At 45.3% G+C, this 27,839-nt stretch overlaps 1 protein-coding gene across 3 annotated transcripts in view; it reads left to right on the forward strand.

Annotated features, from left to right (window-relative positions):
* Nucleotides 1-27,839, forward strand: part of BMP3 (bone morphogenetic protein 3) — a 64,264-nt gene that overhangs the window by 11,944 nt on the left and 24,481 nt on the right. The window contains exons 1-4 of one of the 3 annotated variants that reach the window (XM_076337501.1): nt 2,313-2,691; nt 14,186-15,096; nt 22,718-22,939; nt 23,053-27,742. In XM_076337501.1, the coding sequence (XP_076193616.1) occupies nt 2,313-2,691; nt 14,186-15,096; nt 22,718-22,909 (1,482 nt within the window). In that variant the 3' untranslated portion in view covers nt 22,910-22,939; nt 23,053-27,742. Of the gene's footprint in view, nt 1-2,312; nt 2,692-14,185; nt 15,097-22,717; nt 22,940-23,052; nt 27,743-27,839 lie in introns of those variants that run through there. The other 2 variants (XM_076337502.1, XM_076337503.1) reach the window with 2 other exon arrangements.

Consider the following 27,839-nt stretch of genomic DNA (forward strand, 5'->3'; position numbering starts at 1 on the left):
TGATCCGATCTCAAGAGTCAGGCTGTAGTTCAGAAGATGTGTTGGATATGCAAAACATCACATTCTTGTGGCCAGTTATTTGGTGCTGTAGGTTTAAAAGAGGATTCAGTTATGCTTGTTGTATTTGAAGAGTTGTGGTGTGTTGTTGGTCTTTTTTTAAATTGCGTCTCTCACCAGCAGAAGATAACATGACTGAAGTTGAAATAGCAATTCCAGTATTTCAGTTGCCTAAAGACTCTTCTTTGGGATTGACAGTTCTGCCGTGGATATAAGCCAGAGATTGCCGCTTGTGCTGAATTTTTTAGCTATCGGTTCGAATCATTTTGTTTTCTTCCAGCAGAAATCTGCATTGTTTTTATTATTTGTGTCCAAAAACTTGATCATGCCTTAATGTTTTAATTACGTATGTTCACTTGTACAGTTTTTATATTGCACTAATATAAGTTTCTTACAAAGAGAAGTGAAAAGTATAGTTAATCTTACTATTAGCATTAATATTGAAATTGTGTGTGTTTGTACATATATGGATAATATTTTTAGATGCATATGGCAAATTTGATGCCTCAAAACTGTTGGAAGATGAGATACTGCCACGGGTTGTCTTTGAGCACTCAAATATAGAAGCATATAAAAATCATTACTCTGCTTTTGAAAATCTTTCCTTCCTACCTGCCAGCAAGCACTTGCCTCTTGTAGTTACAGATGGGCTTATTAAAACTGCGTAACAATATTTGTTACCGATCCCAAACTCAGTGGAATTTGAAAGGCAAGTTCACCCTCCAATACATCATGTATTTTAGTGTTATATTTAGTGCTTGACAATTATACACTTTCTGTAGGCTGTTGAAAATGTGAATGCCCTGTGCTGGAAATAGTGTGCTAAGTTCCATATACTAATCTGCAAGGCAATTTTCTTATTTCCCTTCTTCGGGTTAGAAAGGAAGTCATTCTTGTGAACCAACATACTTAGAAACCGTGAAAATGGAATGAGGCTTCTCTTCCACCTCCGGTGTTTTCCCCCACCAGATGTATGAGGTAAGGCTGTGTTGCAAAGCATGTTTTGGAAGGGACAATGTTACGTATCCAATGGGGTGTTGTCTGATGCTGTACCATTGGCAAGGCGGGTGAGATATTTCTGTCCTTTTGGTGGTGAAAAGCAGCAAAGGCAGGAAGCATGTGAAATCCTCTAAGCCGAGCAAGGAACACCTTGCTGTGCTCTGCCGTAGCGGAGGAGTCCTGCCGTGCAGGATTTCCCTGCCTGATCCCATGCTGCTCACAGAAGGGTTATGTGCCTGAAAGGGCTTGTCCTCCTTTCACCTGGGCACGGTGCATGACCCTTCCCATGGGCTCCAGGCTGCTGGGGACACCTCTGTCAGCCCTGGCCAGGTTGGAGGGTGACAGAGGAAGAAGCAGAGTGCCACTGAGTGTGGCTGGCCCTCGGGAGAGGTGGGCTGAACCCCAGCACAGCCCAGTTAGCATCCCGTCCACCTGCCTGCCACAGACTGTACTCTGAGTTCAGCCAAGCCTTGAGATTTTCAAGGAGAGAAGGCTGAGTGCGGTTTGACTCGTGATTTTTGTTTTATTGCAATCATGTTATTTTACTGCCTTTTGGAAGAGGCTGGGTGGAGGTGGGAAGGGGAACATCCCACCACCCTGTTCCCCGGCTGCCCTCAGGGACGCAGTCAGTGCCAGTGATTGCATTTCCAGAGTCCAGTCTCCCTCTGTCTCTGCGTGTGTGTGTGTGCTTTCCTTTGGGTGGTGGTTTCCCCTTTGCTTTGCCTCTTGCTTGCAGCCGGAGCCGAACGAGAAGGCGGTGTGATTGGCTGCTGATTACACAGATCAGCCCCGAGCGCTGGGACTCACACTTACACTCACTCGCACACGCACATACGCGCACGCACCCCACAAAAACTCACCCGAGCTGCGCCTGCACCAGTCAAAGCAGGGAACGAGCATCCAGCTGCACGGAGAGCAACACCTCCACCCCTCGCCAAAAAACAACCTGCACAGCAAGGGGAATAAACACCTTCACTGCCAGCACCGGGAAGGACGGGCGGTTTATACCGTAGCGCTTTCCTCCAGCCCACTTTTTTTTTTTTCTTTTCTTCTTTTTTCCTTCTTCTTTTTTCCAAAAAGAGGAAACCCCGTCTGCGATTTTTAGCGCAGCCCCATCCGCACCCGTCGCCGCCGGGGGTTGCATCTGGCCGAAACAAACTTCGTTGGGGGTCTCGGTCTCGCCTGCCTGTCTGCTGGCTGGGGCAGGCAGGACGAGGGGGACTCCGGAGCCCGCACAGCCGGGTCGGAGGGGCAGGATGGCGGCGTCGACCCGCTGGGTGCTGTGCCTGTGCGTGGGCTGGGGCTGCCTGTGCCTGGCGCTGGGGGACGTGCTGAAGGCTCGCTGGGTCGGGCTGCGACGGCGAGCTGCCCCGGGAGGAGCGCGGGGCGGCCGGGCCAGAGCCGCGGCAGGTGACTACAGCCTGGGGCAGCGGCAGGAGCAGGAGGAGCGGCGGCGGCCGGAGCGGCTGCAGCCGGGGGACAAGGTCTCGGAGCATATGCTGCGGCTCTACGATCAGTACAGCGGCGGTCGCGGGGGGCGGGCGGTGGCGCCGCGGCCCCAGGACCCGCCGGGGCTGCCCGGGCTGCACCTCCGCCAGGGCAACACGGTGCGCGGCTTCCGCCCGCTGGCAGCAGGTGAGTCCCGGGGCGCGGCGGGGCTGGGCTGCGAGGGGCGCCGCGGGTGAGGAGGGGCTCGCCGCGGGACCCCGGCCCCTCGGGGAGCCCGCGGAACCGCCCGCTTCGCCTCGGGCGTGCGAGCCCGTTGCGAGAGCGGCGCGGCGGGGCCGGGAGCTGCTCCCGACCGCAGAGCCCGGCCGGCCGGCCGCGGGGCCGGGGCTGCCCGCGGGAGCGGGCGCCGGAGCTCGGGGGGCGCGGCGGAGGGCGGGGACGGCGCAGGGCTGGCGCGGCGGCCCCGGCCGCTCCCCCCGCGGCTCGCAGACCCGGCTGCGGGCGCGCCGCCGCCCGCCGCGAAGGGAAGGGCAGGGCAGGGCTCCCGGCTGGGAGACCTTGGCCGCTCTGCGGACTAACCTAGTTGCCGAAGCAGCTCGCTGTCGGGTGACGCTGGGCAGGCAAATAGGCTTCAGTGCTGCAGAAATGAAGGTAACGGTCCGTTCGTACCCCGTGAGTGGTGCTAGTCCTGCGCGGCAGCTGTCTCACTGAGCAGCGTATCTGTTTTACTGCCCGGGGAACTTGATGTAGAGAAGAAGATGAGGAAATTATTAGAAAAGTAACGCGTCCTGCAGCAACAGTCGTGTATTTTAGGATATAATGTTTATAATTGCCTCCCATATTTTAATTACCGGTTTATCTTTTCAACTCTGTATGCAGCGTCTCCGCCATGTGGTATCTGAGTACCATATGAGGGAAGTGGAGTAATTAATATATCCTCTCTGGAGTCTCCTTTTATCGGTGTTTTGCATGTGTAGCTTCTGTTGAAGCCAAGGGCTGATTTGCATGTGATAGAGCAATAACATGGTTTGGCAATCCTTTAGACTATGTCTACAGAGTACACATTTTGAGACCGTGACAGTACTGGCAATTAGGGGCAGTGGCAAATGAGTTTAGCTGAAGCGTAATTTGTGCATGGTAAATACTGCATCTCAGCATCTTTGGCAGTGGCACTTAGATCTCTCCGTGATTATAGACTGGCATGCACAGGTAGATTTACGAAAACGTAAAGTAATTTTTCATAAAGGGGGGGGGGGCATGTATTTAACATGGCAGCATCCCAAAAGAGCTGTGCCCTAGCAGAAAGGGAAGATGGCACTGTCTTGGCGCTGCATCCCCCGACTCCACTGTTCTGCTTTTTGTGCACCTGACCTCTGCAAGGGCTGAGTGGAAGTGCCAGAATCCAAACATGACCCTCGCTGGGATACGCTTCCCAAATCCACTGCATCCCAAAACCTTCCTGTTTGTATGACAACTGTTGTGCCGTACATAGCAGCCCGATTTGCCAGTCTTACTTTTCATTGCGCTAGTGGATTGACCCACCGTCTTTTTCACGGACAGGCATCTATCAGTAAAACTGCTTGTTGTGTGGAAGTTTCAGTGACCTGCATCGATTCCTTCCTCTCTCAGAAGACTGAGAGCTGGGTGCCAGACTTCCCTTAGTTTCTTTGCGAGTCACTACTTCTGATTCTTCAAAGGCAGCGATGTCTATTATAGGATAGCTCTGCACAGAGATCAAATACCACGAATAACCCAACGGCTTTAGTGTCTTAGGATTCAGCCCTACAAATGCTCTCCATCATACGTTACTGCAAGTATTTCTGTCCACAAGAGAGGCTTTAGAGGCTAGAGGCGTAAATATTGTGGTTTTGGAGGATGGAGAGCTGGGACTCCCCAGTTGTTGCTCCTATGAGGGAACTCTCTTGTCTTTCTAACATGACCGTTTTTTGCAATATAAAGTCTAATGTATGTTGCTTTGTTCTGAAATAAGCAGTTCCCTCACTGAAAGACGGGAAGTTTAATCCAAAAAAAAAAAAGGGGGGGGGGGGGAGTATAATCCCAGCAGGGTGGTATTTGCTCCTTTAAGCATATCTGATTAAAGACATTTATTGGTCTAAACCTAGAAGGTCTTTGGTTGAAATTCCATCTCTGTGGTCTTTCCGATTATATTTATGCTCTCACTTGACATTGGGTGGCAACAGTCCTATAAACACACTATTCACTAATCCCTTCCCTCCTCCTCCAATACTTTCACAGTTCAAGTGCCAAAGCAATAAATTGGAAGTGGTTATAAGTTTTTTAACACTTTTATAAGTATTTATGCAAAATATTTAACCCATTAGCTGTTGTCTTTCTCTCGTCATAGGCGGCAGCAGCTCATTTTGTATGGTTATTGATGGCAGAAAAGTGCATTTGCAGGAAACCCTTAGGTCAAATGTTCCTCGGCGCAGTGGGGGGAGTGAAAAGGCTTTTTCTGGTTTCTGACTTCTTCCTTGCGCCCGACTGCCTGGCCAGCCCTGCGATGGAAACGACGTATCTACAGTATTTCCCTTTCGAGGTAGTTTGTTTCCAGATCCTCTGCTCTGACTGTTGCACTCTTCGGCTGCAAATTTCAGTCTCCCACAGGCTTCCCCTTGTCCTTAATGTGGCTGCATCAGTTAAATTAATCAATTATGTTGCCATTACTCCTTCAGCACATTTTACCATCCCCGCTGCGAGCCCCTTCCGGAGACAGCTTTTTGTCTGCGATGAGCAGAACTTCCCTAAAAATCTGCCCATTTCTCCTGCATCTACAGCAAGAGGCCTTGAAGGAAATCTTTAGTGATTTCATTTGCAGTTTAACCATACATTTTGCAATTTAATGGTATATTTTCAGGAGAGAAACTGTTTCTTTTCTTGAAACACAACTCTCAAATGTGGCTGTGAAACCCTTCTGTCCTCGCTTTTCCCCTGGAGGGCTTCTGGCTCTCCTGCAGCGCATATGCAGTGCATAGGAAAGGCCTTTCCCAGATCTCCCAGGTAACCCACCAGACAATTTTTTGAGACCCTGTTAAGATAGCGTGTTGTGTGATGAGACCAAGAACTGGTAGGATTTGTTGAAACTCATCCCTGTTTCTAGTGCAAGGAAAGTGGTGTTGCATATGACAACTGTGGTCTTGCAATGGACAGCCAACAAGAAAGAATTAAGACATGATTAATCAAAAGAAGCGTCCTAACGACTGTTAAATGCAAGTTTCTCTTTCCGTGGCTCAGTCCTCCGAGGGGATAGGATGAGAGCTTCAGTCCTCTGAGGGGATACGATGAGAGCTTCAGCCCTGCGTGGGCACCTCTGAAGTTTCCATCCTACGCTGCCCTGAAATCTCTCGCGCACCAGATTTCACGACTAGGCTGGATTATTAGTGGTTTGTTGTTTGGGCTGGGGGTTTTGGCCTTTGATTTTGGTGAATGTTCATGTGACCTTCTATTCAGGCAAATTTGTCTTCCATTAATCTTGCTAAATTATCTCAAAACATAATTGTTCAGTCTGAGTCACTCAAAAAAGGAACCTTTGATGCCTGTGACAAAGCTGAAAGAAACCCCAGGCCCCAAATCCATTATAAAGTGAAGTAAGGATGTACATCATCCACAGTATATCTAGCTACATTCTAACGCTGCTCTCTCTCATGGACTTAACTGCTCTAATTTGTTTCTATGTATTTGAGTCAAAGGATGTTCAGCCCATGATTTCTGTGGCAGCTGTGTCGTTGTTGTGGGATGTTTCTGGGACGATACCAGCAGCCTTTGTCTTGCTTAGGCCAGGCCTCACAGCGAGCTCTGCTTCAGTAAAAATCCTAAGACAGAGCCTTTTCTGGTTCTTTACCTGTGGGTACCACAACAGCGAGTGGTTTTCCATCCCTTGTGATTCTAGACAGCTAGGAAGAAGGTCACACGATATGTGAGTTAGAGCCGAATACATTGACAGTTCTGGCAAGCATGCTCTTAAACTATGGTCGAGTCTGCGCATCCGTTTCTGCACACGACCATTCTTTTCTCCTGCCAGTTAGCGAAACCGCTGAATGGCCAGACCTCCAGCTGATACAAATCTGCTTACCTTCAGTGCTTCCCGTAGAGGTGTGCTGATCTGCAACTTCTGAGGCTCAGGATCTGGAGGAAAGATACAGCACAGAATAAATAAAAGAGAGCGGAAAGATAAAAGCCTCAAACGCAAGACTTTCAGTTTGCTTTTGAAAGCACTTTTAATCATAGCATCGCTAAAGGAACATGTCTTGCAAATGAGTCATTTAAAAAACTCTGCTTTAATTGGAGGGTCCCTCTAATGATGTTATAGTAAAGCTATACAGTCAGAAATTACTTTAAACTCTTTTTTATTGACTGAATTTCAAGTAATTTTAGGTATTACACCTGCCCCTAGGCCAATTCTTGTGGTTTAAGAACTATGTTCTCCTCCTTTTCAAAACGCCTTTATTTCCTTTGTTGTGCTGTGAAATGCCTATGCAATCAGGGGAAACCAAGTACTGCACAGGGAAACCAGCTAGTCACCGGCCGCCATCAGCCTGCAAAAAGCAGTACGGGCCAAATTCTAGCCTCTTTGAGCTCTAGTAACATTAAAGGTCTTTTTTAATGAGAGCTTCAAAAACATTCAGGCAGGAGATGGTGAGAGTCTGGGGGTTTTTGGTTTTGTGGTTTTTGGGGGGTTTGGGTTTTGGGTTTTTTTTTTGCTGTACCCCCTATAAATAAAATGCAAGCAGCAGCATCCTGGTAGTTTTTAGGCAGAAGGAATTTGAAAACCGTTAAGCTGTGATTCGGGCAGGCTGGGCCCAAATCTGGAAACTTTCTCTAAGGCAAATGGGCAGGATCCGTAGGTTTGGCCTCTCAGGACCAGACCCAGAATTTGAATTTTCTGGCTTCTGTTACCACCTGTCTCGCTGTGCTGTCATGCGCATGGATGACCTGTGCTCACAGTCCCCGGTCAGTCACAGTTTCTCGAGCACGTCACTTCACATGTGAAGAGTTCTGGCCTCAAGGGGACAGACTGTGCACAATTTGGTTTTCATACAGCCAACCTAATGCCACCAGCTCAAGTGGAATTAATCACGACTGTGAGAAGGAGTAGAGTTGGCTTTTCGTGTTACCTTTCCCAGATTTGTGTACTTTATTGATGCAACCTCCTCGCTTGCTGAGCTTATGCTAGCTTTGAGTTCAATATTGTGTTTAGTTTTCAGACCTACGGTGGTCTTCCTGCTTAAAATACATAGGAGAGAGATCATTTGCCCACTGTGCAGCACATTTATGATGTACAATGTGCATATTTGTGGTTTTCATATCATAAAATCCACATGTAAGTTAGGTCCTGATCATGCACTGTCGCTGCTTCTTGAAGTTCTTTAAGTAGCTGACAGCTTTAATCAGAGTGGTGGACTTTTTACTTTTTTATATCAAGTTACTAGCTGCTATGACCTTACCTGCTTTGCTGAAAGAATTAATAAAACGTGTTTGGCACCAAGTCCTGTGCTCTTTAAAAAGAGAGAACTGGATCCTACATTTTTCTTTTGCAAAATACTCAAATTGGTAAGGGGGAAGCAGCAATCAGGTAAGAGCAAAGGTGGGAGAAAAGAAGCTTCCAAATTTGTGTTCCTGTTCTGGAACTTTTCCCCATTTCCAGCTGTGAGTGAACTTTTGTAGCTGGGCTATGAACCCATGAAACCAAAGTTTTACAATGGAAACACTGATATGTTCTTAACTGTGCACTGGCACAAGGGCACCGCTTTAATATCTCATTTAAATGATGGCTAATGATGACTATATAACTAAATAGTCCTCGTTATTGCATCCTTTTTCACCCGTGGGATAGATTTGGCAGTCCATAAAAATGTCAGTGCATCCTCTGTAAAGGTAAGCACACCACATGTTAGTGGAATTGAGTGGACTCATTCCAGCTTATTGATGCCTGGAAATGCCCCTTGTAACACGGATATGTTCATGCCGGTGACGTCAGTCTCCACAGACCTACTGCTTTTTCTTAAAATACCTTTTTAATGCCAGTAACAGGCAATCCATACAGCTGTGGGTTATTGCAGGAAGGTGAGAAAGCACGGGCCATGCCTCTGAAGATTCAGCGGGTACATGTACTTCAGCTGTAGTGCACACTCTGACTTGGTGTCTGGGTGACAACCACCTGTGTGGTAGAGTAAGGCTTTTCTGCTTTAGGCCTGGAGAGGCTGTACCTCCCGTCTCCCCCCACACCGGAGAGCTCTGTTGTCACTTGTGCAGGAGACTGGGGAAGTGATGCTGGCCCAGTACAAGCTTTGCCATGGTGCTACTGGGATCTGGGTTTCATTCAAGCAAGGGGAGAGCGCACAGGTGAATAATGATTTGCATGTTGGCTGAGGAGGCCAATAAATCTGTAGCCTATCCATTTAACTGCATGTACCTTCCGAATTATATTCTACGTGAATACAAACAATGAGATGTCCTCCTTGTCGAGTATCTTTCTGCCCAGCTCGTGGCTGCCGCTCCAAAGCTCTACACTGTAGAAGCGAGCCATACTAATGGTGCAGTGATGCTATGTCTTACCTATTGCAATTCCAAAGAGCTCTGTCAATTCCTCATCAGGCTGGCAGCAACATATGGTGATCCCTTGAAGGGGAGCAGAGATTGCCGGTAAAATCTGGCCTCAGAGTATCTGCAAGGTAGCAGTGTATTCCTTGCATATAGCTCTGTTGCACATATTTTTCCTTTGCTTGTTTCCTCTTAAATCTTCTCCTCCTTACGTGCTTTGTTGCTGAGACGTCTTCTGCGCTTCCTTTTTTGTACTACAAAAGAGCAAAGCTGAGTTAGCAGAACTCACTTTAAGTAAGAAAGTACTAAAAGACTTAGCTCAAGTAGCGGTGCTTGGATAGAAATCTGCTGCTCGCAGAGTTGGGAAGTGTATCAAGTGAGCCAGGGAAGTTACAGCTGCTCAAATTGTACTGAGTTGCCACTGAATTGCATTGTATACTGCTGCAAATGAGTGTGAGGTTTACTAAGTACAGCTGCTCAGAGATAGCAGACGGAATCTTGCCAGGCAGTAAGGTGGTGGACCTGACGGCGAGTTTGCTCCAGCAGCTGCCTGCAGTGCAGGGACACCCAGGGTTCGTAAGATCTTCCCACCGCCGCTGTATACTAAGAGCCAGCCCAGGCAGAGGGGGACCTTCTGTCCAGCATCCCTCTGAAAGGTCGTATTTCAGCATCAGATCCTTGTCTATGTCTGCAGCAGACCATTTCTTGTCTGGGCAACTAGCACCAAGAGAGCTGCTGCAAAGCTGCTGTTTTCACCGTTTCTGTTTGATATTGAAAGCATAAGAAAAAAGCTATTGTGATGACATGATCTTCTAGGGCAAAGGTTTCTGGGCCTGTGTTTCACTTTCTTTCACCTGCAAAGCTGACTTTGTCCTTCTAGACCAATAGAAGGCTTTGTTGAAAGGAGATCTTGTTGCCTTTGAGACTTTAAAGGTCTTGTTATAGAGGGCAAACTGGCCAGAGGCCTTAGCTGGGCTTAGTCAGTCTGCCTCTTTCCACTGGCTACTGAGCAATTGTTGATGGACTTCATCCTGCAGTTTAGCCCCCTCCTCCCCTGCATTTAACATGGAGTTATTGATGACAGCATCCTAGGAAATACCATTTACTGAAGATTGACAAGGTATTAGAATTAAAGCCCTACTTAGATTTGGCTTGGGTTTTTGTTTGGGGTTCTTTGGGACTAGCGAGGGGGGAAATTAGTCACTATCAAACTGTTTATATGAGAGGCGTTATTAGGGTAAGTCATCGTAAAGACTAAAGCTTCAGCTCATATCAGTCAGTAAAACTTCACTGGTGTCAGTAGAGCAAGCCGGGTGAGGCTCATGGAAAGCTTCCCACATCACAATAAAATTTGGTTAGATGCTACTCGATACCTCCTGACATTGGTGAAAAGTTTAAACTGTGCTCCTGGCCTTGGCTAATAGTTTAAACTGCGTTATTGTGGGGACAGTTTTTCAGCAGTTTCTGTCCTCTGGGTTTAAGGACGAAGTTTCATTTAAGTGAAATGAAATTTTCCTGAGGAAAAGGTGCATTTGTAGATATTATAAAGCTGAATCTTCCTTGATGTGTCGGTCATTTTTAAGGGTAATGACTAGCCTGGGGAATCCTTATTTCAGTGCATTGCTCACATCTGAGAGTGACACGGCGTTCCTAAGTTGTGACAGAAACCCAGGTCACACAGTTCGGTTTTTCTGAGCCAGAAGCCAGCAAATCCGTAGACATCTGTGCTGGCCACTAGTAACTGATTTCAAGACGATTTTGCAGACTGAATGATCTGAAAACTCTTCAGAGCCATTTGTGCTTGGAGGTCGTTCAGTGAGAAAATAGCACCACCTACTGCAAGTACTTAGTCTTGGATGTAGAGTTAAATACTAGGAGTGGCTTCTTGAGTTTTGCTTTTAATCAAAACTATATATTCCTCCTGTGTCTGTTTCACGCCATCTAGGGTTTCTTTATAAACAAAAGCAGCTTGTTTTGTGTTCCGCTACAATATGCCGATTTAGAACAGGCAGTATTTGTTAAGTGGGATTCTTATTAAAAATTAAAATCAAAACTTGTCATTCAACATACAACAGTGATTCAAATAATAACTTCTTTAACAGGCGCTCATGAGACATCATAAATTCTGGTTCCTAAGACCGATGTACTTAGTGCTCTGCCAAATTACATATTAACCTTATTATGTTAGTGATTACAGACCAAGCAGAGGTCAGGTCCTCGTGTGTGCTTAGTACAAATGTAATAAACAGCCGGTTTTGGCTTGAGTAGGCTCAAATTCAAAGAAAATCTAATTTCCCTGGGCATAAGTAATAGTTAGAAATTGGATGGGTTTGGTACGTTATTTTTCAGCTATTGGGAACTTATGTGATCCACGATCAGGTTGGGCTCAATGTGTAAACAAGGGTGTCTTCCATAAATGATTTGGCCTTTTTTCCCTGTTTCACTGAGAAAAGCGTATGGGGTTTTCTTCCCTAATTTCATGAAGCAATGCATGTGATATATTGGTGGGGAGAAGGGTTCTGTCTTTCTAGTGAGACCGATTCCTGCTTTTTTAATGTATTGGTTAGAATATTGATGAGAAAAAAATGTTTAGAAGAAGAGGCCACTTAGATTGTTGGGGTGAGGAGGCAGAGGGAGAGTACAGTCTTTTGCTGGACTTACCTGAATGGCGTTAGCAGTTGGGATATCGCAGGCTGGAAGCACAGAATGTCACCCAGAACAGAAAGCTGTCAAAATCTTTGTAAGATCAGTACCGGAAATGATGTCTTCACTTGCTTGGGCAGGGGACTTATTCCAGTGTTTTGAGAGTGGAAGCGGGGAGGCTGTTCTTCCCTACTCCACGGGCATCTCTATGCTTGTCATTGCTTGGAATTAAAAAAAAAAATAAAAAAGAAGAGCAAAACTCTTGAAAAATTCTCTAAATTATAACTTCTCTTCAGCCTCTGGAGAGAGTTTTGACACGCCATGATGTCAAAGAAGCATTTAACTCTGTGTTCCCTTGTTTTCCTAATGTGTTGGGTTGTTTCCAGCCCCTTGGGGGGCTGCAGACCATCCCTTTGCTTTACTATATTTGACTTTTCCATACAGCCTGGTTTTAGAGCTCTCAATAGCACCTTAACATTTGGATCTATACTTCTCTCATTCTGAAGTACAGATGTAACTGCAGTCCGAGCAGGAAATTTTAAAACAAAAATTAAACCTTGCCCCCAAGCCTTTCTATTGCACCCTACAGGGAACTGAAGTAGCCAGCCATCTGTTTTCACAGGTCAGCCTGTGTTAGGAGTGCATCTTTGGGTTTGTGCAAGATACCTGTGGTTAGATTGACTTCTCTAATTTCACAGCTGCGGAAACCCCACTGTCCCCCGCATCCCTCCTAATCGATACAGTAACATCCCGACCATGAAGAAAGGATTGTCCTTGGCTTGTTTCCCTCTTCACAGAGGCAAGTGAGTGCATTTTGCCACCCCCCCCACCCGCCCCCAAACCCAAGACATTTTGGGTTGGCTTTCTTTTGGTTATTGGGGTTGCTCTAGTACTGTCCACCTACCTTCACCTATACTAGTAAATACTTTCTAACTCTGACCGGCATGAAAATTGGTGAAATGTCCTAGGCGGAATGACTAAATTTTTCCCAGTGTAATTGAAGCAGTCCTGGGCCTGATGATTCTAGAGTGAAACTTCGGTTGTGATTAGTGTCTGGCTTAGCCCAAAGGCTGTCAGACCAGCTTGTGTGTCTTTAGCTCATTATCGATGGTGCATCGTCTCTTTCTCCAGAGCCGAGATCCAAGCTTTAAACATGATTAAACAGTGATTCTATCCTGGTGTTTCTTCTCCCCACGTCTTTAGAGGTGAGCCACATTCCTTCTTTGTGTGCAAGGCTGTTGTCAATAACTTTATACTTCCTTCTGTGCCTAACTCCAGCCTTGCTGCTGTGAAGGGCTCTGGGTCATGAAGACCCAGTTGCACATGCAGAGGTCACTGACCACTTGAGGGGCCAATAAATTGCTCTTATTGTAACAGAGGAATGGTTAATATTGAGAGAAAACATCCTTTGTAACACAGGATTTCAGTTTGTCTTTTCGTTTAGCTTTTGAAATATGTAGTACTTTCTATGTTTGCTTACCTGGTTTGCATCCTGATATACATAGGTAGCTGTACCAAACGTTACGTGGTTTTGGGTCCCTCTTTAATAGTCTCTTTGACATCTTTCGAAGCTAAGAGTAAATGCCACCCAGGCCCCAAAGTCCCTGTCTTGTAGGTGAGGCCTGGATCACAGTGGAGCAGAGTGGAATGTTTAAAGGAACCAGCTAGGCTTTTTTTGCATTGAACAGCTTGGCAATCAGAGCTTAAGTGACTTACCTGGCAGTACGCTTGAAAGCCTGTGGCAACACCGAGAATCACGGCCCGTTTCAATCCAGGTTTTTCCTCTTCCTCACTGCCACGTTGAGCCTCTACTAGTAGGGAAGCAAATCTTTTCTTTCTAACTGAGGCTGTGGCTCAACAGGACAATGGAAGTTTACAGACAATCCAGTGCGTAGTGAAGCCCGCAGGAGCCTTTCTCCAGCTTCAGCTAGGTCTGGGCTAAGGCATGGTTCAGTGCATTGATGTCCCATTGATGCCCCAGTTGTCTTGGACAAAGAAAGACAATTCTTTAGTCAGGATAGGGCAGCCATAGTCACCTAAGTGCATTTTGAGAGGGAGGGTGTTGGAAATGTTACGGAAGGAGGAAAACAAAAGAGCAAAACCTCACTCTGGCATCACTCGGATTTCTGGATGATAGATGAAGTATTTAGTGCATCTGTTACCGAGGTGTGTTCCTGTGACCTAGTTTGTTTCCTGAAGTCAGAGGAGTAGTAATGTGTGAGGGAAAGGAGCAGGAAATATATGAGTATTTCTGGATGGAGATAGGTATTACAAGGAAACCAGACTGAAAGTGTGCGATTTACGGTCACCAGTTTACCAGCTTGGTTATTTTTCTGAATAGCGACCTAAACCTGTTCCCACAGCACTGCGTGGAAATTTCCCATGAACTTAACATATAACGTAGAAAGTAATGCGCTCGGTCCTTTCTCTATAACATTTTGAAATGCCCATATTCTTATCTAAGTATTTCTTCTTCTAGGGAGCCCTGAAAGCCAGGAGATGTACGTTTTTAACTTGACGTCACTCACCGAGTCTGAAAACGTCTTGTCAGCTTCGGTGTATTATTATATTGGTGATCTGCTGCATGTTAAGTGGAACTGTTCCCAATCCAGAGGCTGTTCTCGTCACGGGCACAGGGAGGCTGAAGTTCAGATACATCTTTCAGTTTGGACCTTTCCTTTTGTTGGGAACCACACTCGGAGCCTGGGACATTTCCTAATAAATGTCTCCGCTGCTTACCAGGATGTCCTTTCCTGGCAGTGGAAGGATATCACTCATCTCCTTCATGAAGCGAAACAAAACAATGAACTCCTGATCAGTGTCAAAATGGATCTGACCAGCCATCACCCCTGGAAAAGGGCACCTTCTCGCTATGAACCCTACATTCTGATTTATGCCAATGATTCTGCTATTTCAGAGCCAGAGAGTGTTGTCTTTAGTTTGCAAGGGCACCGTCATCCTCTGGCAAGGGTCTTTTCCAGGCCAGAAAACCACGTGAGGAGCAGCCTCGGGAAGCAGCGGCGAAAACGCTCCACCAACGTCCTGTTGCCGTTGCAGAATAATGAGCTTCCAGGAGCAGAGTACCAGTACAATGAGAATGAGAGATGGGAAGACAGAAAACCCTACAAAACCTTCCAGCCACGGTTAGCAGAGAGGGCAAAGAGTAAGAAAAAGCAGAGGAAGAATCATCACCAGAAGAGCCAGACTCTCCAGTTCGATGAGCAAACGCTGAAGAAGGCGAGGAGGAAGCAGTGGAATGAGCCAAGGTATTGCGCACGGCGTTATCTCAAGGTGGATTTTGCAGACATTGGCTGGAGTGAGTGGATTATTTCCCCTAAATCCTTCGACGCCTATTACTGCTCAGGGGAATGCCAATTCCCAATTCCAAAGGTACCGTCTTTATCGATTCTTTTGCACTGTCTGTTACCATAAACTATGCATTTTCTTTCCTGCGTCAGTAAAAGGCAACTGGTCACCTGTTACATGTTCGGATCTAGTAAAGAAGTGATATCTTTGTCTTGTGCTGCAAGGAGTAGTGGTTAGAACAGCTGGTAAAAAGATAGACTTGTAAAGGTAATTAAAAAAATATTACATGGTATTAGTTTTTTGTCCAGAACCCAAATTGCCATAAAACATTTCCTGAATAGTGCTTATGATGTGTGAACTTGTTATTAACCTGTTTAATAAACGTAATACAAGCCAGATCCAGAAAATGGCTTATTAGACAGTAGTCGTTAATGCCTCGAAGGAGCGTCTGCTGCCAGACCCACTCTGGGGTCAGTCAGCATAGCACACTCTAGGAAAAACCTGTGCCTTAGGAGGCACAACTGTCACAATGACAAAGAGACTCTGTGGAGCTATAGGAGCGCTTGGGATACTCTAAGTGTAAGCAAGAGAGTCAAATTAATCACCTCTGTGCAGGCCAAGTGGATCCAAAAGCAGTGGCCAACTGACTTTTGAAATAGCCTCTGTTTTTTATGAGATCGTTGCATGTGAGTAGCAAGAAAGGGTCATGTGCTCCTAGCCCGGTGGCTTAGGTGGATGAGCTCAGCTCCTTAAAATGAAATGCCCAATGTCATTATCAGCATTATATGGACCCCCCTGGAGTCTACTGAAACCTGAAAGTAGGATGTGGTATTTGAGGCTGGCCTAAAATGAGGGGTACGCACAAATAATGCCTACAGGAAATGTCAGTAAAGATAGGGCTTTTGGTCTCACTTGTAACCTCACGTTCAAGAATCTTTATTCCTGCCACAGTGAAGCCTTAGCAGTTAGTTGCGAAATTTATGTGGCATTTCAGTGGCTTAAGGACCCAAGGGAGCCACCCTTTGAAAATGACACGTGGAGAAATGTACCAAAGGGGATGGAACCCAGAGAAAGCAAGCTGAGGAAGGCAGGAGTCTTTCTTTGAAGGAGGAGATGACTTACCTGACTACCTCTAACTGCAATGGCAGGCTTTCAGGTTTTGGATTAAAGGAAAAAATGAAGGGGAACAGGAAGAGATAGAGTCATTACCTTTGAATACATTGCATTGGGCCTTTTACTTTACTGTTAATGGGAACTGTGCTCTGTCAAACCAGTAACTCAGCATACAGGTTAGAAATTTTAAAAGCGCTGGACTTGGACTTCTTCCATTCTAACTTTAAGGACACATAAATTATAAAAATGCCTGCTGTATCCCTCTGCTTAAGACTGGGTTAGCATTTCTAGTTGCAGCTTTAGTTAGAAAAACTTCATCCCAACCATAAAAGTGTTGCTCTGATTTTTTTTTTAGGAGAAAATGGTACATGATACTTAAACCGGAAGAGTTTAAGTACTCCAGTTCAAAGGAGTAAAAAAAAAAAAAAAAAAAGTGTCTCCAGTTCAGCTGATCCTGGCCCCTAAAATACTCTTCACTTAAAATGAGACGCCTGCTATGGGATACCATCGGTATTACAAAAGAAACAAAGCAAAGAGTCAAGTACGCATCAGACAATCAGTGATTCTACTGGAGGACAATTTCAGTCAAGTTCTGTATTTCTGATGATAAGAAGAATGTGTAGCAGCTTCTTAGAAAGGCTTCAAGGTGTCTTGTTATAAGTCGAAAAGTGTTTAGGTTCCCGTTGCCTAAGGTTATTGGGTCTGGCTCTTTCGGCTCTCAAAGTAGTAAATGATAGCTGAGGTGCTGATGAACTCGCGGGATCTAGCACTTGCTAGAGAATAACCATTTCAACCCAGTCACTAGAAATCTTTTTTTTTTTTTTTCCATTTGGCAGACATGCAAAATAGGTTTCTACCTTCTGAGGCAGAAAAGCTCTCTTTTAATAGTCAATACATAGCATATATTTCAGGGTTAGCCAATGCCTGATGTGGAGACTGGGAAGAACCCCCCTTTGCCTGTAGGAGAGTCTGGATCAAACCTCAGATTGCTCAATAATCATAGAATAGAATCATAGAATCATTAAGGTTGGAAAAGACCTCTAAGATCATCGAGTCCAACCGTCAACCCAACACCCCCATGCCCACTAAACCATGTCCCTAAGCGCCTCATCTACACGTCTTTTAAATAGCTCCAGGGACGGTGACTCAACCACCTCCCTGGGCAGCCTGTTCCAATGTTTAACCACTCTTTCAGTAAAGAAATTTTTCCTCACATCCAATCTAAACCTCCCCTGGCGCAACTTGAGGCCGTTAACGTGCATGCTCAAGAGCAAACAAGGCTTTCTCAGAAACAGGTTTCGATGTAGTGGTTTTAGAAGCCCTTGTTACTGGTCTCTCCTTGCTCTGACTGAAATCTGTTCCTGCTGAGAGCTGATGGGAAATAACAAATTTAAGACAGAAAGCAAGTCTCTCTTAAGAGTTGAGGTGAGACGTTGAGAACACAGATTGTCCAGCAGCAAAAAGCATAATGTATCTTCATGGAGATGAAGAAACTCTCAGAAATCCGAAGTAGAGTAATGATAAAGAAGCACTGTAATAAAAAGGTTCCTATTCCTTACACAGAGCCTTTGTTAGCACCTGCAACCGGGCAATCCCTAATGTGCTCCATAACCTCAGGGCTTAATTCCCAGAGTAACTTCAAACCTCTGGAAAGAAACACAATGAGCCGTATAAATGCTCCTGCAAGTAAAGCATCCTGAGATGAGTTTAGTACCAGTGGTTCTGAAGAGGCAAGATGAAGTTGAAGTTTAAACTTAGGTTTGACAGTCTGAGGCGTGAGAGGGAGGTACGAACAGTGCACACAGCTGAAGGGTAGTTAACAGGTATTGCTTGGGTGAAAGAGGAGTTCCAGCTTTGTCTGCGAGTTATCCATCTTTGGGTAATTCCCCTGAGGTATTATACTGGGCATCAAAAGATTTTCTAACATATAGAGCCAAATTTTTTTCTGCCAAATTCAGGTTCTCCTTTCCTGCAGATAGTAGCATTGGCCTCTGAGATTTTGTAGTTTAGCTCCATCTTCTCAAATAAGTAGACTTGCAGTATTGGCTACTATTATCATGGTAACTAGGTCTAGCAGTCCCAAAGGAGTGTTCTTCCTCCTCCTCTTCATCCCTCTGCTCTGCCTGGGATAGAGACGTACACACTATCAGAAGTGGTGCCTGCCCTGGAAAAAGCTTATAGTAGAAAAAAAGTGAGAAATAAACAGGAGACATGGGTAGGCAAATGTCATGGTTTAACCTCAGTTGGCAGCTGAGCACCACACAGCTGCTTGCTCGCTCCCCCTCCCCCCGGTGGGATGGGGGAGAGAATCGGAAGAGTAAAAGTGAGAAAACTCATGGGTTGAGATAAAAACAGTTTAATAATTGAAATAAAATGATAATAGTAATAGTAATAATAAGAAGAAGAATATACAAAGCAAGTGATGCACAGTGCAATTGCTCACCACCCGCCGACCGATGCCCAGTCGGTCCCCGAGCAGCGGCCCCCCCGGCCAGCTTTCCCCAGTTTATGTACTGAGCATGACGTCCCATGGTATGGAATGTCCCTTGGGCCGGTTTGGGTCAGCTGTCCTGGCTGTGCCCCCTCCCAGCTTCTTGTGCACCTGCAGCCTGCTCAGTCAGTAGAGCATGGGAAGCTGAAAAGTCCTTGACTAGTGTAAGCATTACCTAGCAACAACTAAAACATCGGTGTGTTACCAACATTGTTCTCATCCTAAATCCAAACCACAGCACTGTACCAGCTACTAGGAAGAACATTAACTCTATCCCAGCCGAAACCAAGACAGCAAATAAAGCACAGAGTTTAAATGTCTATGCTCACGTGAAGCAGAAGGTCTGATTGTCATGAACTAAGCCTGTAGCGCAGGCCTGCGAGGCCATAACCAGGACACCAGTTTTCTTCTACAAATTCCTACTAAGAGGCCTAATCCGGCCTTTCTGTGTGAAACTCTCTAGATTCAGTTGGGTAAAGAACTACAGCAGCAGAGCATTATAGTTATTTAGACACTGCGAAGATGAGTATTTGCTGCCATGTGCTGCAGAGAGCACTAGTTTGTTAAGAGAGCAGGTTACCGAAACCCGTTGTGAGTCTGATTCCCTGAAAGCAATTGGTTGATTTCCGTCCTTGTTGGAATTCAAATTGTTCCTTTTGTGCGCTTTTTTAGTCGCAAAAAACAAAATGATCTTGTTTTCCAGAGAATGAAAAGCAAAATTATATAAAAAGGTGACGCGAGCGTCTTCTAGAGCCATGTGTTATTCTTGAGCCGTGCATAATATCTGGTGTTACTAATAAGACCGTGTTTGCAAAATGATACTATAACCATCGGGTAATAACAAACTAATCTGTGCCTATGGGTATATAATGTTCCCTTGCTGAGGGTGAGCTCCTGAAGTTGACAACCTGTTGGGTAATTAAGAACAGATGTGCCTCTGCCCCACCCCCCACCCCTTTCAATCCCCAAATTTTCTGGCTTTACCCTTTTCCTGATTTCAGTTAGCTGGTTTGACTGCTGTCAAACCCACGTGTGTTGGGCTTGCATAATGCCGCAGAGCATACAGGCCAGGCAGGCCCTGTCCCAGGTCAGGAATGAAAACTCGTAACTGACATCATTTGCCCTGCTCATAATACATCTCTAACGAAATTCCAACAGGGCAGCAAGTCTCCCAAGGATGCATGCAGCTCAGCAGATGCAGCCTGACCCACAGCTGGACTCATTCACAGATTTGGCAGTTTGGAGTCAGCTTGACATTTTTTCCTCCCAATGCTCCTCTCGCCCCCCCCTGCTTCTCCCTTCCTAAAAGAAAATCTCTGCCTGCTTTTCATGACCATGTGCTGGACAGAGCGTAGGCAGCCCACAGGCAGTGGCCCAAGTCACCCACCTTGTGCAGGGCATTATGCCAGTTCAGTACTCCGAGGGGGATTTCGGTTTTCTGAGAAGCACACGCCTTCGGATTTTACTCTAGTCACAGTTAAATTCCCACTGGCAGAAGCAGAGTTACACCAAAGGTGGTTATCCTCAAGAGTGCACCTGAAGGGCCAGGGGCAGCGTCTTGAAGACAGACTTCAAGTCTGTGCGGAGGATGTTCTTATTGTATGATACCCGTATCAAAGAGAGATACTTCTTTTATCATACAATGACAGACTGTATCCAGGCTATTCCTGCTGACAGCAGAGGCAATACTTGAAATCAGTTCTGTACAATTTAGCATTTTAATGGTACAGATTACACATCTGAAGGGATGGGTTTCCGACGAGACCTTAACACGGCATATTCGGAGACCTGTTTTTAATTCCAGTACTACTGGCAATGGGAAGTAGGGTCTCAACAGATGTTTTACCTTTTGACGTCTGATCAGCAGGCTCAGGAGATCTGTTTGGCTCCCAGTTATTTTTGTGGAGAATGCTGCACTGCAGCTCAGTGAGGAAACAAGTCTGGATGCTACCGAAGCTATCACTTCCTTTTGCAGGCAGAAATGATACAGAAATCTGAATTGTATACTAATCTAAGACATTTTTTAAATCCCTATCAACTACTGCTGAGGAGTATAGGTATTCTTGAATTCAAAACAAACAGAAATGTTTTTATTGAGATCAGCTACCTAGATGTAATGTCTTTGTAACCATGCTGGGAAACCTACAGTCATTAAGAGGATGCTGCAACAAGCTTTGTGTTTGTATTTTAAACAAAGTATCACCACACCCCTGCATCTCATTCATGTGATGAGCTATGATAGTAAACTTAAACAGCAACAGGGGAAAAAGATCACACTCTGTATAATGTCTGCGTTTAAAAGGGACTTCGATCCTGAGTTTACTTGGGAAAATTCTGAGTCTCTCAGAGGATAAACAGAAGCAAGGGATGTTCAGGATTGGCACCGTTGGTCGCTCAGCCTTCCTGCAGGCAAAATAGGTTCCTCATGAGAAGAAGAAAAAACACTCAAATTATGTCTAACATGTACATAAAGAATAGCTGAATGCTCCCCAGTGAATCCTTTTCAGTTCTGTGTCAAATGGTTCCAGTTCTCTCTTGAGACTAGATTCAACAACATGATACAGAAAAAGTTCATTCTGATCCATTTCTGTTGGAATTCAAGGAACAGCTGTCTCCATGAGAAAGAAGGAGAATACAGCTGACATTAGTCGTGAGCTGTGTTGCCGTGAGTAGGGACAGGTTAGACATCCGTGTGTATTGCCAGCAGAATTAGAAGCAGTTACTCCTAAATGTACTAACATGCTACACAGACGATACAGTGAGCCAGAATCTCACAGTTATTCCTCTGCTTTTTGCATGCAAGGTCATTAAGACTTGCAGCTCAGGTAGGTAGATATCTAACCCTTAAGGCTGATTTTTCCAAAAGCAAATCATCTCTCGCTGCAGCAAAACTGCCAATTGCACATTTGGCCCAAATGATCTTATTCCGTCTATTTCTCAGTGGCATCTGACTGAGCATATTGGACTGTGTGATTCCTAGGTTCTACGTGTAAGAAGAGCTCTAAAAAGCATTGCTAAAGTTTCGCTCTTACAAAACCAAAAGTCTTTAGCTAAAAACTGCATCTTGTGCGTCTTTCATGCTCGCCTATCTCTCGTGCACAGAGAGTTGATCTGGCCGCCTTCTCAGATGTAGTCAACCACTTGGATTTGGAAGGGTTTGAGGGTTCAGAGGTAAAACTTAGTATTTTTCATTTCTATGAATATGTTCATTTTTATTTTTATGAGTATATTAATGTATTCTGGTTTTGTGAACAAATACAGTTACCTCACTGGTCAGATTCACTTTTTGTTCACATCAAACCGAAGTGTGTTCCTATTTACGTGAGTATAAATCCAGGAAACTTTGTCCTTTGGAGAAAAATGTCACCTTAATATGAGGTACAACTGACAAGGGATTTGGGGGCTCAGTTACTCAGCAACGTCACTGATGGTGTATACTACAGATGAGAAGTGGTTTGGCATGGAAGAATAAGCAAAACAACTTAACATTGCAGAAGAGCAAACTGGAACAATTAGCATCGTGGCGTAAAGCACTTCCATTCTCTCATCTGTACACATCTTATCTGCTTTTGTTTTTCCTGACGCGCTTGCGTTCCACCAGTCAAACTTCCCAGCCTACAAGTTATGTTTCTTTTGCTCCCCTAATGACTCAGCCTGCTAGCACATTGACTGCCTCCCTCCCAGCCGAACAAGTTTATGACTAAATTGCAGCCCACGTGTAACTTAATTGACTCAGAAGAGACTACCTTGATGTACAGGTACGCCTTGCTGCAAGGTCTGCTGCTTGGGCATTCTCCTGGGAAGGCACGTCCCACAGAGAGCCTGAGGCCCGGTCCCCAGCAGGACGCTCGAGCTGAAAGCGGTGGCGCGGCGCTCGCATCCAGTGGCCAAAAGAACCAGACCAGATTCGCATTCCCTGCTGTTGGCTCAGGGCAGCTACGGTTACAACTGGAAATGGTCAAGTAGAAGACAGATTTTACAGCTAGTCAGCTGTGGGGTCTCTACAGGGCCCTTCTTCAAAAAACCCGTTTTGTTCTAGAGTATGTGGGTCTATTCTAACATGGGTGTAGTTACATTTTCTGCTGTATCTTTCTCTTGCAGGCCTTGAAGCCATCCAACCATGCCACCATCCAGAGCATAGTGAGAGCCGTCGGGGTCATCCCGGGCATTCCCGAGCCTTGCTGCGTTCCTGACAAAATGTCTTCTCTTAGTATCTTATTCTTTGACGAAAATAAAAACGTGGTTCTTAAGGTGTACCCCAACATGACAGTGGAATCCTGTGCGTGCAGATAACATCTCGGGAGACCCTTTTAAAATGCTGAGGTGATCACTTGCTTATTGGGGGGGGGGCAGGGGGGAGGGGGGGGAGAGGCGCGTGTTTCATGATACCTACTTTTTTTTTTGCACTCCCAATGCATTTCCTTTGGACAAAAAAGAAAAAAATGTAAAGAAATCCAAACAAAGAGGATGGAAATGGAATGGATTCCGAATAGCAATTCCAAGGAAAGAGAGTACGAACTTAATTCGTCTGTGAATTGGACCAAGACACAAGTCTTGGCAATGGGGACTGACTGTTTCTGTTGAAATCAAGAATGAAAGAGGAATTCGCAGAAGACTCTTCAAGATTTTTGAGACTGCCAGGAGGATAGACTGATCTATTTTTGTACAAGATTTTAGAAGCAGCGGTAGCTGTTAATTTTTGTCTCCGTTCTTAGGGTGACTAATGGGGAGGGAGATTAGAAATATACTGTTCTTCATTTTAAAGCTAAGCTTTCTGCCTTAGGTTATTGAGTAGTGCAGCAAGGAAGAAAAACAAATCTGAAAGCCTAAGAGCCTTAGATAATCCAACTTGGACATATATCTCCTTGGTATGACATGTCACCGACTGCATGTGTGTATTCATTTTCATTGACATATTCTTCGTAATTCAGTTTATTAGATGTCAGTGCCCTCGGTTGGAAGAACACAAAACACATTACTGCTGCGTGCGTATTTGCGGTATCTCAAAAGCAAAGACTTTTCTTTCATGCCGCTATGGAAACTCAGCAGGCCAAGGGTATGAAAGTATCACACTCAGTGAAGCGGCTGAGTGACTTGTTCATGAGACGTATTCTAGAACATAGTTGCAAATAATCTATGAGTAAATCACGGTAGTTGATTCCTGGCGTGAAATTATTTGGTGCATAATTCTTATCTGTAGGCCTTCACTACGATTATTTGATCAAAACTGCCTCTGGTTGGTAAGTTTTGATTGTTACAGTAATCAGAGAGTAGATTTTTTTTTTTCTTATCTCAGTTCACTTCTACTCTGAAAATCAAATTTATTGTGCCTATGCTGTCCATTTAAGATTTCTTACTAGCAGGTTTTGCACAATAAAAACACAAAACATTCTTTCAATGACTTTATCCACAAAAAATTCATTAGAGGAACTAGAAGCAGGAAAGAAAACATTTTATGAATCTCAGGCACAGCTGCAAAAAGTTTGTTCTGTTATGGAGTAAATGTTCACAGAAGTACTGTAGACGGAAACCCGGTTCCGTTTCCAGCAGCACGATCTATAGAGGATGATGCTTTTAAAAGCACTTTTGGCTGGTGAGAGCGATGTTTTAGTTTGCGCTAAGAGTAAACGTGAAACAGCCTTTTCCATAAGTTACCTATGTAACCGATTCTCTGAAATAGTGTATTTAAAGAGAAAGTATTCATAGGGCATAAATTAATTCCCCATCATCGTGAGAGTTATATTCTGTACTTTGGAGTCAGCAATTCCTCAGCGTATTGAAGGTGACAACAGTTTTCCTACGTACATGCCTTTTTGCAGCTTCATAGCTATTTGTGGCTAGTTTAAATGCTCGGTCATGGATTTTTGTATTTGGTCACTGGTGCCGTCATGTTTACCAGCCTGAGTAATGTGCATGTGCAAGGGTGTGAGAGGTGTGGAGGCGGAATAGGGAGCCTAGGGATCCTTTCAGCGATCACTTTTGACCTGCACAAAGTCTCAGTGGAAGCTGACAGGAGTTTAACTTAAAAAAAAAGAAAAAAGAAAAAAAGAACCACCAGTTAGTCCCAGATGCAAGTTACGCTTACGGCCCTTTCCTTACCCTGCTGGAACAGCATACCCCTGCAGTCAGATTCCCAGAGTGCCACCGGATACATGTTTATTGGCTCCAGTTAAGCAACGCTAATTAGCACCGCTATCCAGCTTGATTGCTGTATGTTAGGATTCCAAGAGCTCTGTAGCAGTGTATTGCCTTGAAGGATCTGTTCCCTGGAACTGGAAAAGAAAAGTCGCCATTTCTTGAGAACAAGTGCCATCTTCAGCATATCAAAACCAAGCACTAAGTGTGAAGCTGTGTACATTTAGATCAAGGGTCATTTGATCCACTTCCATACGCAGGAGAAAAGTCAAGACATTCTGTGTGCAAATTGGATGGATTTAAAAATAGGAGGCAAAAAGCTGTGCTTTTCTTCTGGCTGAACAGACAGACAGTTGCAGACGACCAAGAGCTTTTTACAGCTGTGTCTTGCTAATGAAAAAGAGTGTGTCTCTCTGGTGCGGAGCTGCGTGGGCTCCTGTCTTGACTTGAAGGACAGGCAGAAGTAGTGATGTGCACAGGCTGCCCATACCGTAGGGTTCACCTTTTAATCCACCGGTCTGTTCCTGGGCCAGGTGTCATTAGGACACGTGGAGGATGCCACTGGCTAAGCTGGAAGCAGGCTCGGATTTTCAGCAGACATCAGGCCCTGCAAGCAAAAACAGATGCAGTGGTTTCCAATAGTTGTCTTTTGTAAGAGCTGCACAAATAAGTCCATTGTTTATACGATTCAGTGTGACAATGGCTACTGTTAAAAAACACACAAGCCAAAACAAAAACCCTAACTAAATCTAATCTTCAATTTGTAGAGAGCTTGTGGCAAAACAGATTTCACAGAGCTTGACAAGCAACCTCAGCTTTGTGCCAATACGTCCCATGTCTTTGTTCAAGGTGAGCTGGCTGGTGATGAGTAACACTCTTATCGCCAAAATCATTTCCTTCACAGTATTTATGAGGCTTTTGAGGGGTGTACCTCTTGTCCTGAGTAGAAAGGTGGGAGCTGCACAGTAGCCCTCAAGAGCTGGATTTCTCCTCGCGTCGCCCTGTGCTAGGATTACAGCACGTTGCTTCCTTAGAATAGCACCAGACTACACCTTCCCAAACACAGTGCAGAGGAGAAAGTACTTCGCAGCTTTCTAACTCCCCACGGGAGGGCTGGGGGGTCATCCCACTGCAAATGAGACTGCTACCTCGGAGAAGGGCAGTCAGTCCCCCAGGAAAACGCTGGGGGAACGGGGACCCCGCAAGGTGAGGAGTCGCTGGGCCCCAGCCTGCCGCTTGCTGGGGATGAATTGGAGCGGCTGGCTCTTGGGCAGAAGGTCAGGACTGAGCCGAGCCCAGCTCGGCCTGTGAGCGGTGTCTGGCACAAGTAGTGCCAGCAGCAGGGCTCCTCAGAGGAAAACGCAGAGGTCAGACGCACCCTGGCCCACCCCTTGAATGGTAGCAGAGTTACCCAGATCAGAACAGGGTGTTGGCAGCCAAGCTTCCCAACTTTTGCACTCCAGAATAGAGGCGCTAACTAAATATAGGTGTTTCCCCAACACAGCAGTCTGGGGCAGCTGTACTCTGAGTCGCTCCCTGGGACTGAAGCCGAGTTCAAGGCTATAGGCAATGCTTTCTCATCCTAGTGCTGTGATGAGACGGCCTGGAAGTGACCTTAAAAGCATCACCCAAAAATGAGCGTGAATATGTTACGCTTTGTTTTCACTGGGATACAGCCAGATTTTGTCATGAACCATATCGTGTAGAACAGGTACAATCTTCCAAGTAAAATGTAATCTGCCTCTTCCAACTCTACGCTAGGAGTGTTCTCTTCAGTTAGCCATATAGAAGTGAGACATTTTATGCCCACGACTTGTTTTGCATTTGTATCTCTAAATGAAACTTTCTACATAAAGCCATGTCTAGCATCAGTAATGTATTAATCACACAGGCAACGATTTCTGTATATAACTTTGTATTAGTAGGGACCTCAAAATAATTTCCAACTCATGTTATTAGTCACCATTTTAATCTCAAATCAGCACGGGGGGCTTTTCCCACCTGTTCTGGTTTTTTAAATACTATTAATCGATAAATGGCTGTGCTTCCCATCTAATTATGTAGTATCTGATGCCCGTGCGTTATTTTTATGGCTGGCTCAAAAGATGGGCAGGAGAATGTCTCGAGCTACGCGAGCCCTCTCGTCAGATAGGCTCTTCTGGGAGCAAAGTCCCCGGTGAGGAGCAGACTGTGAGGAGGCCACTGCAGAAAGCTCTTGAAAATCCCACTCTTGGAGGCTGAATAGGGAATCTCACGGTAAGTGTGCAAAATACAGAGTGCAAAATAAAACTTTCTTATCCTGCAATGCAGTACCTTGACCCAGGAGAATTGCCTGCTAGAACCAATGATGCTTTTCCCCCAAACAGGGTCACCAGGCAGGCTCTGTTTTTTCCTTTGTCTGGGGGCCCTGAACTTGCGAGGAGCAGAGCGCCTTTCATGAGGTGCCGAGCAGCCCTGAGGTTGCAAATCACTGTGCTCCGCTGCAGGGCTGGCCCAAAAGCTTTGCGTGCTCATCTCTGAGGAAAGGCTCAGCAGTTTGCAGGAGACTGATGCTTTGTTTAGCGACACATTTCTCCTTGTAAAAACAGCCTTTTAAAATTATTTCTGTTGAAAGGTTAATCTTTGTACAGATGATGTCGATTTAAAAAAAATTAAAACTACCCCCAAAAAAGAAAAGTTATTTTGTATATGGAAAGAAACTTTTACAGATGCTTTTAATTTATTTTATATCTGTGGCCATCTTGTCCTCTTAATGTTGCCTTCGTTATCACAGTGCTCTTTAAACAATACAATTCTCTCCGTCGTTGCAAAGATGAAATGCTAGGACCGTAGTCAAGTTCGCAAGGACAGGACGCAGCCACACTGTGAAGGGCATGTTTCACTACTGATGTATAAGCTTGCCTGATTTGTATTTTTTTCCCTTCAATAATGGGAAAGTTTCACTAGGAGCTCTGGAGAAACTATAAAATAAAATCACTTTTCACATGAAAATCCATTTTTTCTGTGTGGTAGTCTGGTCTTTCCAAGACCATTAAAGTTTTCGCTGCTTTCTGTGTTCAGCACTCTGGAAATGCATCCATCTCAAGTG

This window comes from Aptenodytes patagonicus, chromosome 4 (genome assembly GCF_965638725.1).
Source record: "Aptenodytes patagonicus chromosome 4, bAptPat1.pri.cur, whole genome shotgun sequence".
Taxonomy (NCBI): Eukaryota; Metazoa; Chordata; class Aves; order Sphenisciformes; family Spheniscidae; genus Aptenodytes; species Aptenodytes patagonicus.